The 16,750-nt window shown below is 52.0% G+C and overlaps 5 protein-coding genes across 5 annotated transcripts; 3 read left to right on the plus strand and 2 right to left on the minus strand.

Annotated features, from left to right (window-relative positions):
* Window positions 1-3,339: 3,339 nt before the first annotated feature.
* PtrM4_042080 (uncharacterized protein) lies at window positions 3,340-4,572 on the minus strand (the record flags this gene model as incomplete). The annotated part of the gene is made up of 1 exon (XM_001937470.1): window positions 3,340-4,572. One exon carries the CDS (start codon window positions 4,570-4,572, stop codon window positions 3,340-3,342), a length of 1,233 nt encoding a protein of 410 aa, XP_001937505.1.
* Window positions 4,573-6,827: 2,255 nt separating this feature from the next.
* On the plus strand, window positions 6,828-8,844 carry PtrM4_042090 (ProP, Permease major facilitator superfamily; the record flags this gene model as incomplete). The annotated part of the gene is made up of 6 exons (XM_066104438.1): window positions 6,828-6,894; window positions 6,957-7,402; window positions 7,578-7,624; window positions 7,731-8,075; window positions 8,127-8,323; window positions 8,372-8,844. 6 exons carry the CDS (start codon window positions 6,828-6,830, stop codon window positions 8,842-8,844), a joined length of 1,575 nt encoding a protein of 524 aa, XP_065959002.1.
* Window positions 8,845-9,056: 212 nt separating this feature from the next.
* On the minus strand, window positions 9,057-10,208 carry PtrM4_042100 (Dfp, Phosphopantothenoylcysteine synthetase-decarboxylase; the record flags this gene model as incomplete). The annotated part of the gene is made up of 1 exon (XM_001937468.2): window positions 9,057-10,208. The coding sequence occupies one exon, from the start codon at window positions 10,206-10,208 to the stop codon at window positions 9,057-9,059; it is 1,152 nt and encodes a 383-aa protein (XP_001937503.1).
* Window positions 10,209-11,264: 1,056 nt separating this feature from the next.
* On the plus strand, window positions 11,265-13,133 carry PtrM4_042110 (POB3, Nucleosome-binding factor SPN, POB3 subunit; the record flags this gene model as incomplete). The annotated part of the gene is made up of 4 exons (XM_066104439.1): window positions 11,265-12,031; window positions 12,082-12,691; window positions 12,742-12,810; window positions 12,864-13,133. 4 exons carry the CDS (start codon window positions 11,265-11,267, stop codon window positions 13,131-13,133), a joined length of 1,716 nt encoding a protein of 571 aa, XP_065959003.1.
* Window positions 13,134-13,985: 852 nt separating this feature from the next.
* Window positions 13,986-16,354, plus strand: PtrM4_042120 (C6 zinc finger domain containing protein; the record flags this gene model as incomplete). Its single annotated transcript, XM_066104440.1, has 4 exons — window positions 13,986-14,005; window positions 14,063-14,292; window positions 14,343-15,497; window positions 15,549-16,354. 4 exons carry the CDS (start codon window positions 13,986-13,988, stop codon window positions 16,352-16,354), a joined length of 2,211 nt encoding a protein of 736 aa, XP_065959004.1.
* Between the last annotated feature and the right edge of the window lie 396 nt (window positions 16,355-16,750).

A 16,750-nucleotide genomic window follows, 5' to 3' on the forward strand; every position in this document is an offset into this window, starting at 1 on the left:
GCAGACGTGGAGACGCGGGAACCGGCACAGGTGACGACAAGAAGTATGTGAGGAGGAGGAGGAGGAGGCTGAGGGGCCTGGCAATGAGGCTATCGTGAAGGCAACCTGCTGGCCTGCAGCAACACTTGTTCACCATCGCTCCAGCGACGGCAGAGGGGGAATGGTCCGACAAACGTCGCGCTGTCACCGAGCCCAGCGGACAGAGTCAAGCATTTTGGCTAATGCGCTAAGCTTTGGGGATTTGTCCTGTGGCGGCGAAGAGATTGCAGCCCTGAGCCATCCGGTGCATCCAGCTCGCCTAGCCACACGAGGGAAGCTACCAGCCCGATGGCCGGCGCTAACCGTACCAAGCCAGACGCTAGCCGTAAAAAGCTTAGACGGCAGGAGGCAAGGAAAGGAACTATGCAGCCCTCCCCACACATCCGAGCCCAATACGGTTAGCCTGCCGAGCCTTATCGGCATCAGGGGCACAGGCTGCTCATCACCGGGCGGGACGAAGCATCACGACACTTGTATACCATGTAGATAGTCGTATTTACGCAATAGCACATGGCGCAAGTCCTCAGCCTGCGACCTACCGCCGCGCTATTACCAAGCCCGCCAGCACGAACGTCTACGCACCTTAGCTTTCTAGATGGTTGACGGATGTCGTTCCCCGTCCCCTGCATATCTCGTATCCAAAAACACTGCAGGTGACCGGCCGTCCAGCTAGCTTGTCTAAACACGACTTCTAGTACCTGCCCGGCGTGCTGGCCTGCCTGTACCTGAAAATGGCTGCCAGCATCTCGAAGAGCTGGTCTGCCTCAATCTAGAGCTGCCGACACATCCGAGCACGGCACTGCCCGAAACCTGTCAGCATCTTGTTGCATATTGATCACCTCCACCCGGCGCGCCTTGTTGACCAAATTCAACGAGATTGGTCTACTTGCCGAACACGAGATTCCAATGCCGGCGCATCACCGACACGTCGAAATTTGACCGATTGTTCCTCCATCGCATTGAACGTGGCTGCCACCACCAGCCTTCAATATGCACCCACCACCACTATTACGAAACTGCAACTCTGCTGCCTCTGAGCATGCGCTGTCGGTGCGGATACTCTCCGCACATGCTAAGCACATTGGTGTTTCCTTGTTTGCAACACCATCGTGACTGCATTGCACTTGTGGCTGGACCCCCGACTCGCCAAGTTGTCAACTTTTGCAGAGTCCCCACAGCGGCTGCCACGGCCTCGCTTTTTGCTACCTCCGCTTTTCCGCTTTCCGCTTTCCGCTTTCCGGGAATAATCTGTCACCCGGACCAAAATGTTTTGCTGCCAGAATACTGTAGCAGTCATCGTATGTAGGTAGACCAGGTTGATCGATTTTAGCAAGAGTCGGCCCGTTTACAAACCCTATCAAACTTCCGGTATTGGCCTTGGAACCACGCCTCTGTTGATGTTTACCAGACCCCGCATCTATACGAACTCGGCATGTTTGGCAAGTATCGACTGCAATGTCCAAGCGTTGTCGAATGACGAAGTGGAGTGCCTGAAATACCCGTTGCGGCAGTCGATTGCCTGATTTCCCCTGATGGCCAGCACCAATCAAAGAACACGGAAAGCACTTCGCCGTAAAAACGTTTTAGTCGCCGTTTAGGGGATGCGAGACTCCTGAGCATACCAGGACACATCTAGATCACGAATTTTCCTTCTTTTTCGCCCTCTGACCTATGCATGTTTCATCAGCTTTTACCCGTCGTCGTTATTCCAATATGCAAGCTGCAGTACTGTTCATCAACCACTCACCTGTCACTCATCAACAAAACTCATATGATCCCATGAAAGCTGCGTACATGTCCAGAAGCGCAAGTAACATACATCCAAAGAGTCTTTGTCTCCGCCTTCATTGTATATTAGAGACACTGATCGTTACAGATGACACTCAATACGTTCACAGATGCGTCTGCCACTACCATGCATCACTCCATGTGCAGTATCCACCGCATGTCCACAGCGCCACTCAGAACGCGAAAGCGCCAAACGTTACGCCAAGCCGTGGTATCGCACTCGCTTCGTCCGCGCCATCTAATCAACGGTCGTCTGCGTGTCGAGCAAACAACGGCAACGCACGCCTACCGTATCATCGTCTCCACTCGTAGATCCCCACGACCAACAAACGTTGTGCTGGTGATGATACCATGACAAAGTCTCCAATGAGCCACTATGTGTAACCCTCGCGTAGTTAGCTGAGCCCTGTCACGTTACACACGACAAGGAATAGCCTCCAGGATCTTCCAGAAGTAAACCAAACCACTCATGCGTAACAGACCACGACCTCGCCCCATCTTAGATGCCACAGACGGTGATCAGATGCTCATGGCGTTCCTCGCTTCGACATTGCTGCGTGACAGGGGCGCTGAACGGTGGGTACACGGAATTCACATGTGAAAGACCTCCTTTTACCGCCAGGCTCGCGCGCGCGTAAAATACAGTCGACGGCGCGTAACCACCACAATATGCTCTCTAATCATCAAGAATCGCACAATCCCATAGCTAAATGCCATGGATGATATGAAGACATATATGGTATACAACTTGTCCCAACGACATATCTGACCCTGACCCCTCCAGGACTATTATCCTGTCGTGCAGTGCCGTACCACATCGCATCATCAGTACTCACATACACCGCATCAAAAGTGTCTTTCCACCGCATGTCCTTCGCACAGAAGTTAGCCGCCGTCGTGGACAGAGTAAGCGCTGGACACGACTTCGCATAGCTGCATGGTGGCGGAGGACGGCGAGTGCGTAGATAGGCGGTTGAAATGTGGGTGATTGTAGGGAAGTCCAGGGCGTCAAGGTGTGATAAGGAGATCGGAGGAGATTTTAATGGCGAAATCGCAGTGTAGTAGGGTGGAGTCAGGAGCATGGCTTTCACTGACTTGGATTTGGTCAGTACTATGAAATCAAGTGTCGTGTACATGTTGCAGTGTCAGTTTATAACTTGTAGTATAGATGATTGTAATGCTGATTCTTGCACTCTCTCAAAAGCTAGAATTTCTTGTTTTGCAATCGCGGACCTCTAGTCCAGCAATCTAGTAATATATATATATCTATGTATATCTACACTCAACTATGTACACACCGCCTTGATAAGAAAGAAAAAGATAATAGGAAAGATAATGCTGTCTAGCATGTAAGTCATACGACACAACTCCCCCCTTTGTCGTTGCAAAGTTTTGAACCCCCAAGTGATATCTTCCGCAAAGCGCCTTTTGGAAACAACAACAGCAACAAGCTCAAAGAAAAGACAACTATAAGGAAAATGACAAAGGAAAAAAGCTTCTCAAAAGATGGACTTAATCATCCCCACACCCACAGGTAAACATCTTCGCAAACCCACTCTGTTTCTTCCTCGGCATATTCTCACTCGCCAGACGAAACGCCCTCGCCGTCTCCGCCGCCTCGATGCGCACACGCTCAAGCTTAATCTCCTCCTTGCTCATGCGCGCCTTTCGGGGTCTGTCGGAAACACCTGTGCGAGGCCGTTCCCTCTCGCTATCAAAGCTATCCATGCCCCTGCTTTTAGCTTTTCGTCGTCCCATCCAGCCCGCAAGCCCCACTTTGTCGTCATCAGAGTCCCAGTCATCCCACGCGCTCACGGTGGTTTGCAGCGGGTAACCGACGCGACAAGAAGTGGGTGGTGAGGAAGCGCCTGCAGAAGCAGAAGGGTACAAAGTGCTCATCTCTGATAGCGTGGCGCTGTCATTGCGTGCGTGGGGCCAGGGCTGCGTTTGTAGTAAAGCAACGTTTGCTAAGCTGGAGCGGCGCGTCGAGGATCGCGATTGCGTCCATGGAGGAGAAGTGGGTGTTGTGGGGTGGGAATCGGGCTGTGATCGGGGTACGTGTGCAATTTGGAGACGTAGAATCGGGAGATTGGGGTCGGTGAGGGAGACTTTTCGCTGCCGTGACGTGTCTAGATATGCTTCTTGCTGCTCAGAGGGGGGCTGCAGTGACGACATTCGCATGGGTAGCTCGGCCATGTGTGGTGGAAGTGGGCAGAATGATGCACGTCTTGGCGATATTGGTATTGGGACAATTGCTTCTTCGCCGGATGAGATTTTGTGGAATTGTTGGGGGTCCGACATGGGGAAGTTGCGTGTGGCAGGACTGATGGGGGGCGTGGCTTCTCCCGGAGCGGGGAGGACAATGGTTCTTATACAGAGTTCGCAAATTCCAGAGGCGTAGATGATGGGGTGTTGGCATGTCTTGCATATGGACACTGTAGTTGATGGTGTAGCAGCGTGTGCCCGTCGGAACCGAAAGTCAAAACTTGATCTCGACGTGCATCTGTCGAGCTGTGGGCGTATTTTTCTGTTCTTCGGAGCTGTAGGTAATAGAACTTGTAGCGTCTGGGTATGCATCTCTCTTTCCCTTGCTTTTTCTACAGCCTGTCTCTCATACTCGTCCCACAACTGTGCCGTTTTTGTAGGAGTCGATGGTGGTGGCCTGGGGTCCTTGAAGGCGGATGGTATTCTCGTCAACGGTACCGGTTGGTTTGGTGACACCATGGTCACCGTCGAGGTTGCCATGTTGTTGCTGTATTCTACAGTGATCACGTTGGATAACGGCAAGTAGGTTGATTCCAGGCGATAAGGTGAGGAGGAAGACAGTAGGCCTATCAGGGCGGGCAAGCCTTGATAAGAGTTTCGGTCCTTAGACGATGTGTACTTGCACAAGTCCAGTGTGTCGGAACCAAGGGGTGATACACATTGTTTATCAAGGAAGCTCTTCCAGCCCAAACAAGCCGCCAACATCAAGCCGTGGTGGGCGGGGACAGGGAGGCTTTTGGTGTAGACTAGGATCAAGCGGTAGAAGGGCGTTACATATGCCGCATCCGCGGGTTCGAAAGCGCTGTACACTATTGATCTACGTCGGATAAGCATTCACAGCAGCAAGATCTCGGAGAGTTGTTTGGTCGCTCCATTGGACATGCTCATCCTGCTCCGTCCAATAGGTGCCACGCAGCGCAACGCAAGGCGTCATCTGTGGTCCCAATGTGGCAGGGGTCATAGCCGGAAAAGAAGGAAAGCAAGGGAGCACTGTCTTGTCAACACGTCTTGACCGATGGCGCCTATAGAGGAACGGTCAAAAGCTTTGACGATATGCCTGTTCATGCATCCATGATTTGCAGCTTGTCGTGACGGCGCTGATGATCCTCCTGCCGGACACATGGGGGGATCGGGACAGTTGCAGTAGATTATCCAGAGACGGCTAGTGTGGAAGCCGTTGTTGCGCAGAATCATTTGTGCGGCAGTGGGAGTAATGGTGAGGTATTGGATTGGGCAGCGTAGCCGTCGCACAGTGGTGGCTGGAATGTAACTCCCCCATCCTTTCATAGTTCCAATGGACCCTTCATTGACAAAGGGGAAAAACAACAGTCCGCATAAGTCGTGTGTCGAGAAATGCCACAACGCGACGTCCGGGGCTTCAGGACGAGAGCCGCACATCCTTGATCGCACCGTAACCATGACTTGTCGCGTCGAGCAAAGCAGAGCATACAAACACCATTCGTCGTCGAGACGAGTGCAATGTTCATTATTGGCATTGGGCGTCTGTCAAGGGCCGTTCTGTCAATGCTCGTTGTAGGTGCAATGCTCAGGTATGCGCCCAGCGTTGCATCTCGGAACCAAAGCACGGATTCCTCGCCAGATTTGTCTCGAGTGGCGTCTCAACACCCACCACAACATGACTGCGCCCTCAGCTGAGCTGTAAAGCAGCGCGCACAGTAGCAGGACTCATTTGGTTTCCTGTGTAGCGCCGCCCGAGACGAGCTGCTACTTAGTCTACGTGAAGAAGAGGTTGAGCATTGCTTCTTGAGGTCCCAGGGCATTCACGCCGCGAGCCTTGGCAGCGATTAGCGAGACGGGACGGGATTGCGCAATTGCAGTCATCACCATGGATGCATTCGACTTGTATGGACGGCTAGGAGATGGACGGTTGCTTGAGCTACCGACAAAAATCCGACTTGTAGCAAGCTCCCGTCAGGCGCACTTTGGTTCCCAAACACCATAGGGCAACTTCGTTTGAACACTTCACCGATCGACCCTCTTCCATCGGTTGCCTTCAACAATAAAAAAAATAAACTGTTTCAGCATGGCTCCGGTGTATGTCAGCAGCGACATGGCATCTCAATCTCGATCAACGCCGAACAGCTCCAGGGCACAGATGACATCGTGGTTCGTACGCTAGACAAAACCACAAGAGTGCGTGCGCATCGTCCAGTGTTGGCATGGACACTGAGAAGCTCAATACATTGCACCTAGTAAGTTTGCATATGCAATTTCAGGCAATCGGGGCTACGCTCCCAGGCTCCTCCCGAAGTACCGACCTTAGTTTTCGCCATCGCGTTTCAACTTGCTTCTGTCAGGCAAACCATGGATTCCCCTCAGCTCCCAGCAACAGCAATGAGAAGATATGCACGGAAGCTCGACCGGCCCCCCACCTCCGGCACGGTCGCTCTCCACATTGCGCGCGTCCCCCTAACATTTTACCCAACCAACTAAAGCCAAATTGTCCAGCAACTGCTCGTTGATAGGGCTAGCGTCTTGTGATGAGTAAGAGTGAGTGAGCGTTCTATACTAGGAAGGATGCCATGCTTGACTCGAGCGTTGCACAGCATGCACGGCCTAATATCTGACCACGACTCAACATGTTTGCTTGCCCGATAGAAACTTCCTCGTCGCCGACTTCAACCAAGACGGAGCAGGACTGTGACGCAATCACTTCATCACCACCTCCACTTCGAACTGAAGCTTGAGCGTTGGAAAACCAACAACACGTAAACATGGGGCTCAGGTTCAGGAGCTTGCGGGACTTGGACCAGACAGATGGCACTGTGGTGTTGCAGCAAAGTAGGCCTCCACATAACATTCATTCTTATTTCCCTGCATCAGAAACTGATGGTGTGCTCTAGCCGGTAGCGATGAGACCGCTCCACCGAGCATCATCTTGTCCCCACAGCCCTCACCAAGCGATCCAAATGACCCTCTTCGCTGGCCACGTTGGAAGAAGCATGTAGCGTTCGCCTCGGTGTGCGCCTTCACGTTCCTGACAAATTTCGGGATTGCCGGTCTGTCACCAGCGTTTTACATCCTTTCGGGCGAATTCTCCAAGCCAATCAACCAAATGTCACATATGCTTGTGTATCCCATCTTGGTTCTAAGAGTCTTCAACTTCTTCTGGGTGCCAATGGCCAATTTCTTTGGGAAAAGACCAATCTTTGTGTTTGCTAGTGGACTGCTCTGCGTAAGCAGCGTATGCGGGGCTGTAGCAACTTCGTTCCAGAGTTTGCTTTGGAGTAATATTATTGCCGCATTTGCCGGGTCTTCCACAGAGGCCCTCGGGCTGGCAACAGTCAATGTAAGCTCTGGAATTCAGTGTATGCCCTTTTAGGTGTCAAACGTGGAACACCGACCCTATGGGTATCCGAGAAACGGTGTTTTGGAACAATGTTTCATTATGCATACCATTCCGAGACCCTGGTTCAAAGAGCAATAGCATTAGCATGGAATGCACTGACTAAGAACTCTCCCAGGACCTATACTTTTTGCATGAACGTGGTGGCAAAATGGGGTTCTACATGTGCGTACTTTTTCTCGTCCCAACCTATCCCCTCACTCACCTATAAGCCACACGATAATCGTGGCGCAGGAAGGGGATTCTAATTCTGGAGATTGACGAGATCCAGGAACGCCATAGCAGGTGGCAACACGATCGGTCCCCTGGTCTGCGGTTTCATCGTCACAAATCTCTCCTGGCGCTGGCAAAAATGGATTACTGTGATTTTGACTGCAATAAACTTCATTGCCATCATACTCTTCGTTCCTGAAACAAGGTACAAGCGGGAGGAAGTAGATGGAGTTGACGACGCGAGTTACCCATCAAACGAGAGGATTGTCTTGACACAAGAAAAGGCCTCACAGGATATTATCGGTCATGGAAATGTACAGCAACTGCCAAAGAAGACCTGGGCGCAGGATCTGAGCTTGTGGAGCGGAACTTCGGAAACGAACATTGCCAAGATATTCATACGGTGAGAAGCAGTCGAGCACCGTAAAAGGGTTGACGTGCTAATATTCAGTAGACCTTTTCCAATGATCGTGTATCCGGCAGTCATCTACGCGTTTCTCTGCTACTCGATATCCCTTGTCATCACGGTCGCTGTCAACATTCTCAATCCTTTCGTACTACAAGCACCTCCGTATAACTGGAGCCCGCAAATAAATGGCCTCATAAACATCCCTGGTATATTGGGCAACGTTTTTGGATCATGGGCTGGAGGTAAGCAGATTGTAAAATGGTGACAGCAGATGAACTGATTCAATACAGGTAACCTGGTTGACGCCTGGTGCAAATGGCGTACGACAAGGTATCTTGGTGTCTACGAGCCTGAGAGTAGAATCTACATGGTAGCCATCCCACTGGTGATCACAACGTCGGGGTCCATCCTGTTTGGTTATGGCGTTCAGGATGCGCTGTCGTGGGTGTCACTGTTCTTCGGCTATGGGATGATCTCGGTAGCGCTGACTGCGATCCCTACAGTTACTTTGGCGTATTTGAGTGACTGTGCACTGCCAGTAAACTCTGACGTCCTGCTACTTGTCAATGGGCTGAAGAACATTGTGGCTTTTGGCTTCTTGTACGGTGTCATACCTTGGGTTGACAGTGTTGGTTACACGAGTAGTTTTGGTACCCTGGCAGGTATTTTTGCTGGCATCGTTGGCGTCGGCGCTGTGTTTCTAATTATGTACGGCGCCACTGTGCGCCATGTATCGGCCCAGTGGAAAGTAATCCTAGAGTGAGTGCTACGCATAGATGACAATCTGACGAACACGTGTATGATGTTGTGAACCGTAAAGAAGCACACAACGCAAAAAGCAAAAAGAGATGACTTCTGATGATGGTACGTGTTATTCCAAGAAGCTCAAGCACTTGCCTTTGCTTCCTTTAACAATCTATTATACATGGAAAAGATCTTTTAGATGATTTGAGATGATTGCTATGATGTTGCATATTATTCTTTGGCTAAATCTCGTGCCTGGGCTTGCTCTATCAGCCTAGTATGCATGGACTCGATCTCAGGGATGATTAGGGATTCGATTTCCATAGATGGCTCGCCTTGTGGTACTCCTTTCTCTATGGCAATGGACGCACCCGCTTCTACAACTTTCCCTGATTGTTGATCTGCGGAGCCGACCAGGGATGGCATACCAGACAGGCTCTTCGTCCTGCGGCTGGTGGGCACTCTGATCCATTTCTCGCCATCGAGCACGGAAACAAAAACGACCTCCCACTTGCGAGTGAGCAGTAGATTTCCGATAACCAGGTGATGTGAGTATTTGTTTAGTGCATATCTGGCCTTTGTGACGAGTAGAGAAGGATCGGTCTCCAGCTTGAAGCTTACAATCATGGCTTCGGGCGCCCAGCCATCGACGAGCTGCTTGAGGAACTTGGGTACGGGCTCCAGATCGATTATGAGACTCTTGCCTTCGGTGCGTGCCGCTGGTGGTTTCACGTTGCCCCCACTGGCGCCATCTGTACCTTGGTGGAACTCTTCATTTGACTGGATCTTATGTTCAACCATGCGGTCCTGAGGCACGAAGAAATCGGATACGGCGGCAGCTAAGTAGAACATGGCTTTGGGCCCAAGCGGACGCATGAGCTGCGCAACCTCGCGCAGGTTCCACAGGTACTCGGTGATGGTTACGTAGGACAGGATCAACAGCTTGTTCTCACGCTTGACCTCATTGTACTGGCGCAAGACACGTAGCATCTGATCCTGGTGTTGTTCATCCACCACCACCTTGCCGCCCTCCTCCTTCATGAAATCGAGAAAGGACCGCGTATTGTGCGAGTAGTGCCGCGAGTAGGGGAGAAGGGAGAACTGTCGATGTAGGAAGATGACTGCATAGCCGTTTTGGAGAAAGTATTCGGCACTGGTGGCTCCTCGCGTACCGGCCGAGAAATTGTCAATGTAACGGACCGTCTGCTGTTCTAATGGCACCGTGGTGCCGCCAGAAGTGACGAGCACGACGCGGAGACCTTCGTTAGCATGTCGCGTGACAAACTCTCGTGCAAGGGTCGTGTTGGTTTTGAGGTCCTTTGGCGGAGGTTCGTTATCGAAGTAGTGGCTCTCGGCCTGCTGTGCGCTCGTTGTATCCGTCATGATGGCATGATGGCGGAGTAAATGAGGTTGTTGCGTCGCTACAAATGCGTTTAGCGGGGTAACTAGCTCCTAGGCCGAGTGAGGGGCATGCTGAGTCATGATTCATATGGCGAACTTCATGGAGAAGAGTGCAGTGCACGGGAAAGCCAGTATTCTTCCTAGCCTCTAGGCAGTTGCGCGCGGCATGATTGCAGTCACCTGTTGTTGGGAGAATAATAGGAGCGTATGCTTCTTCTTCTATACCCATCGAATCGCCAGGCAACGACGCACTCGTTGACTGTACTCATGGTTCTCTGATATGGGCTCAACCACATACCTCAAACACATGTACCGACCCGAGGAACCCAAGGACGCGTACCTAGGTAGTCTCCAGGCAACAGATGGTTGTGTTGAGAACCAATTGAAGCCAACATTGAGGGCTTAGGTACATTCCACATGTGACATGTCTGAGTGATGAAATGTTTTGGTCAAACATTCTACCAAGTCATATTTGAGTCTGGATTTGGTACACACTTCTCAACGGACTGGGGTTTTCAGTCACACGCAGCCCATAGGTATTTGGTAGTCTGTACATTCGCTTCATACGCTATAAATTTTGTGCCAAGTTATTCAGATGTAGTCGTAAGGGTTAGATATAGGTTCCTCTAGATTTGCTGATACAGTCTGGGTCAACTATGCCTAGGTGGGATAGAGAGTGTAATCTGGAACCGTGGATGTCGAAAACGCTAGCCTACGACGATGAGCCTATGCACTGTCAAGTATTGTGTGCATCGAACATTTCCGATGGAATTCATCAAGCCTCCTCTGAGCCACAGAGGATGGACTTGGCAGGTGAGGATGATGATGCTAGAGGTGAGGCGCGCTGTCACGTGTGATCGACGGTTGTCGGCTTTACGTAAGCAAAGCAGCGCGTTTGCCAACCTTTGAAGTGAGAGCATCTACCTAGCGGCAAGAACACTCACGTCGCTTGTACACTCTATTTCCAACATCTGTGGCACTCTACCTTTGCAAATAATATAATTTGAGCCGCGACTGCAAAAATGTAAGCGGACGACAATGTCAATAGCCAAGTTAATGAAGCTAACGCCATCTAGGGAGGCCTTCAACGACATCTACCTCAATCTCTCCCGCAAGCCAGGCGCAACGCGATTCTCCGACTCGGGCTTTGGCTGGAAGCCGGCAAACGGCGAAACATACACTTGCGATCAGTCACAAATCATCCAGGCGCAATGGAGCCGAGCTGCGCGCGGATATGAAGTCAAGATTCTCTCGCGCAATGACGGTGTGATCCAACTTGACGGTTTCAAACAAGAAGACTTTGACCGCGTCTCGAAGGTTTTCAAGACTTGGTACGGAATAAGTCTGGACAATCGGGAGCACGCTCTGCGCGGGTGGAACTGGGGAAAGGCCGATTTTGGCAAGGCCGAACTCACCTTCAATGTCGCCAATCGCCCGGCCTTTGAAGTGCCCTACACCGAAGTCTCCAACACGAACCTGGCAGGAAAGAATGAAGTTGCTGTCGATTTCTCTCTCCCCACCGATGGCGATGCTGGCGCAAATGGGTCCTTGGGAGGCGCGAGATTCAGAGGCAAGAAGTCTGCAGGTGCTCGGGACCAGCTCGTCGAAATGCGCTTCTACATACCCGGTTTGGCTTCGAAGAAGGAGAAGAACGAGGACGGAGAGGACGCCTCCGGGGCTGAAGATGGCGAGGAGACCAACGCCGCCAACCTTTTCTATGAAACTTTGATGGAGAAGGCTGAGATTGGCGAAGTCGCTGGTGACACATTCGCCACATTCCTGGACATCCTACATCTTACCCCCAGGTACGATACTCGCTTATACATCAATCCACAAAGTGCTAACAATACTACAGAGGTCGTTTCGACATCGACATGTACGAGAGCTCCTTCCGGTTACGTGGTAAGACGTACGACTACAAGATACAGTTTGACTCAGTCAAGAAGTTCATGGTCTTGCCAAAGCCTGATGACATGCATACCTTGATCACCATCGGTCTGGACCCGCCTCTCAGGCAGGGCCAGACGCGATACCCGTTCCTTGTCATGCAGTTCAAGCGCGACGAGGAGGTCAATCTTGACCTGAACATGAAGGGAGACCTGCTAGAGGAAAAGTACAAGGACAAACTGCAGTCGCACTACGAAGCCCCCATTGCTACAGTTGTGGCAGACATCTTCAAGGGCCTTAGTGGAAAGCGCATTACCAGGCCATCCCGCGACTTCATCAGTCATCATGAACAGTCGGGTGTCAAGTGCTCTATCAAGGCCAACGAAGGACATTTGTTCTGTCTGGACAAGGCCTTCATGTTTATCCCCAAGCCGGCGACGTACATCAGCATGGACAACATCGCGTCGGTGACCATGTCGCGTGTGGGTGGGGCCATGGCTGCAAGCCGCACGTTCGACATTACCTTCACAATGAAGCATGGCATGGCTGAACATCAGTTCTCAAACATTAACCGGCAAGTGCCACATGTATGATATTGAAACTCGTGAGACTAATACTTTACAGGGAGGAGCAACAGCCGCTTGAGAATTTCTTCCGTGCCAAGGGCATCAAGACAAAGAACGAAATGGCCGACGACGTGAGTAACACCAGCCCCCCATGTGAAGTCGGAACTAACAAGGTAACGCATAGTCTGGAGCTATTCTTGCTGCGGCTCTTCAAGATGAAGATCTTGCCTCGAGTGATGATGGACAGCCAGCCAACCGCGGTAGTGCTGACGAGGACGACGAGAGTGTTGATGAGGACTTCCAGGCCGATTCGGAATCAGAGGTTGGCGAGGAATTTGACTCTGACCATCAGAGCAGCGGCTCCGATAGCGATGCTGAGATGGAGGATGCAGAGAGCGATATGGCGGAGGCTGTGCCAGAACGCCCGAAGAAGAAGCAGAAGGTGTCGCAATAGTGACAACCCTGTAACCGCAAGCTGGTAACCGCAAGCGGGCATGGGTGGACGGGTCGAGGGCGGTGAAGGGGCACCGCGTTATCTTCCGATGCTTGCAAGTTCATCGAAGATGCAGAATCTCGATGATGAAAGAGCATCGTTCGCTTACCGCTGTTAACGCTCCCAGCGTGTCCTCGTAAAGCTCGCTCAGGCCATGGAGGAATCTCCGAAATTTCTCATAGGTTCTGATTAGGCTTGGCAGGATAGAGGAAGTGTCATTCCGGTTATGAACAAGGCAGGGAACAGGGCCCCTGATGCGTTGGTAGCCACAACAAACGGACCGACCATGATCCCTAGTCAAGTGCGCAGCGACCAGGAGAAAAGTTTAACTAAAGTCGCACATTAGCGTCCATGTTCCGGCTAGGCGTCCACCAGTGCATCTTGCAGCGTCTACAAGTGATTTGCGTAGTGCAATTCGGCCATGACTCGGCTGACTGCGGCGCTTGACGCGACCTGGCGTGCGCGCGGGCCCTTCACGGTCCCTGGGCGCTGAAGTCTGGGTTCTCCTACTCCAGCTAACTGGAGCAGCCCGAGTGCGATTCAGATTGATGCACTAGGCCAGGTCCATCCCTCTCGTCAATTTTCGCAACCTTGCTCATGGTGACGGTGGATCCGCAACTGGCGCGAACCCATGCTAGACCCCGCATCTAACCATCGAGTATCAAACGCTCTATCGCCCTGAATACTGAGATAGATATAGGGCAGCTCTCGCCGACTCATGTGGATGCTTTTTCTTACCCACTTCCCTCGGCACGAGGTTCTGAGATCTTAAGCTTTTCGGAAAATAGACCCACACATTGGCACCACCCTGAAATGCGATCACGAACTGGATGGTAAGTCGACACCTACCTTGATGCTGCTGAGTCCTCGTCCTGACCTTTGCCACACAGTCTCACCTGCCGTCAGCGGAAGCTGAAGTGCGATGAGAAGAAACCCGTGTGCGGGCAATGCACAAAGGCCTCTCGAGAATGTGTCCCAAGCTCGGGCATTGTCTTCCGTCACCAGCACAATGCCTCGATGAACGGCGAAGACTTGGGAGACGAGAACTCTCTGAAAGGCTTCTACGCCTACAAGAACACCTTCGATGACAATGCCATCTGGATGGACATACCAAAAAATGGTGAGTCTCACACTATCTTGTCCTTTACCATTCGCTTAATCCATGTCCAGTAACCTTCATCAACACCACCAACCCATACCTGGATCCTGGTACACCAGACTTTGACTCCATGTCGGCAGCTTCAGACTCTCCAGGACCCTTTGAAGCCCGCTCAGTAGCTTCATGGCGTACACACAGCAACTTCCAGTCAGTGACCAGCACACCGTCGAGTATGGGACCCGACTTAGGCCATACCAGTGTTCCTTACTGCTACACACCTGACCTCGAATCTCTCCCACCCCTGATGCAATCACCTCCAACATCAGCAGTCGGCACACCCATTTCTCCTCCTCTATCATTATGTAACCGACGCATGCATCCCGTCATCGATTATGCCGCCTCTACAGCCTCGCCACCAATTGATCCCCGGCTAAACTCGCCATATGACTCTGCTGACCACATCCCTCGTTCCGTCTCAATTTCAAGTTCAAGACGGTCGCCCCCCCGGTCAGACGGCGGGACACCGACCCAAGACGACCATGAGATTGCCTTCCTTCTTCGGTGGTTCTCCGAAGGCCCTGGATATTGGATGGACTTGTTCGATCTTGGTACCTATTTCGCCTCTTACGTTCCAGTCAAGGCACGTGAGAATCCATTACTCAAGTACGCAGCCGTTGCGTGCGCCGCAAAGGCTCTTGCACGTGTTCAAGGACGAAAGCCTGTCATGGGAGGTAGTGTGACGCGTCAAGCTCGGATGGAACAATACCCTGACGCTCCCTTAGTTGATTGGAAACACAAAGCAGCCGTGTATTACGATACCGCTGTGACGCTTTTGCTGCACGCTCTCAAGATGGATGTTGCCTCCTCTCCCGATGGATCAGAGTGTGAGCTCCGACGGCAAAGCCATGACTTCGTGCAAGGGTACCCCGGCCCAACACACAAACGACGAAGAACTTCAAGCAACACGTCGTTTGTCTCTAGCACCGATGAAATCCTAGCCGCATCAGCAATCCTTTGCGTGTACGAGTTCTTGGACACATCAGTATCCGAGTGGGCGAAGCACCTGAACGGCGCCAAATCTCTCTTGGTCTTGTCCCAGGAGCACGTTATGCCGTTCCAACTGCCGACTCCCCCCTCTAGCATACCGTCGGCTAGCTTCAACTTTACTTCCAAAGCCCGAAGAGCGACCTTCTGGAACATTGCTAGGCAAGACATGCTGGCAGCTTGTAAGTTAATCTCCAGTGACATTGCAGACATGTCACACTAACGTGGTACAGTCATCAACAAGACGAGGACTAGACTCGATACCGACTGTCTAGCGTTGTGGAAAGAAGCCGGGCTGCTAATCGATGAACAAGGTTATATCATGCCCAGCAACACGACGGCGAGCGGATACCCGGAAGAAGGGGAAGCGATGATGAAAGAAGACTTGATTTGTAATGCGCTTGTATGGCTCATGGCGAAGCTAGTCAACTTCATGGCGGCCGGCGACGAGATTTCCAATGCAGCCGGAGTGTCCTGGGCAAACGTACCACAACGCACCCTCCTCGACTATTGGTTCAATCTTCGGAAGCAGTTCCAGGTTTGGCACGATGGTCTGCCAGTCACTTTCAACCCTTCGGCCAGGGTTACACCTTCGCATACCCCCATCCAGATTCACAACTGCGACGATGCGTCTTTGTTTACAGAGGTCTGGTACTCAATTCCAATGTGCGCCTCGACTATGCAGACGTATCACATGTCGCAGATTCTCTTGTTTATGAACAAGCCACACGAATCGACCCAGGGAGGCAGCACAGTGGTTGCGCGCATGAACTCGTATCAGTCGGTCCTGGCCACATGCCAGAAGCACAGCCGTGAGATTGTGGGCATATCACTTGCGCGATCCGACGAAGCGGTTCGGATTCATTCTGTGCAACCCCTGTTCACAGCGGGTCAGTGCCTCAGCGATCCCCGAGAGCGCCAGGTGGTACTACACTTGCTACGGGACATTGAGTCTGACATTGGCTGGGCTACGGACTATCGAATACGACAACTTTTCGAACAGTGGCAAGGCCAAGAAGCAGACGGCCTTGTGCCATGAGCACACGAACCTAGGCATCACCACACTCGAGAAGTGCCGTTACGAAACGGCGATACAAGAATAGTACACTTATTATCAAGCCAAGCCCGCACACGTGTCAACCACCTTTGACCCACGGGTCTGTTTCAGCAGCAACAAAGTACAAGAGTAGTCCCAGCTTTGACGCGACACCGTTCGGGGAGCCAGTAGCGTGCGCCCAGACTCAGTCTATGGCGGCGCTGACGCTATGACTTCAGAGGGAAAAACAGGCAACGCACATCGGATGCCAGGGCGGCAATGACACTCGGGACACCGGCGATCAGTTGTAAAGGTTGGGAATTGCAGCCGCCAAGGGGCCGTACGAGATCTGATCGCCGCCCAGTATCCCGTCCCGTCCGAGGGCAAAGCGAGATGGCA

The sequence above is a fragment of the Pyrenophora tritici-repentis genome, chromosome 10 (genome assembly GCF_003171515.1).
Source record: "Pyrenophora tritici-repentis strain M4 chromosome 10, whole genome shotgun sequence".
Taxonomy (NCBI): domain Eukaryota; kingdom Fungi; phylum Ascomycota; class Dothideomycetes; order Pleosporales; family Pleosporaceae; genus Pyrenophora; species Pyrenophora tritici-repentis.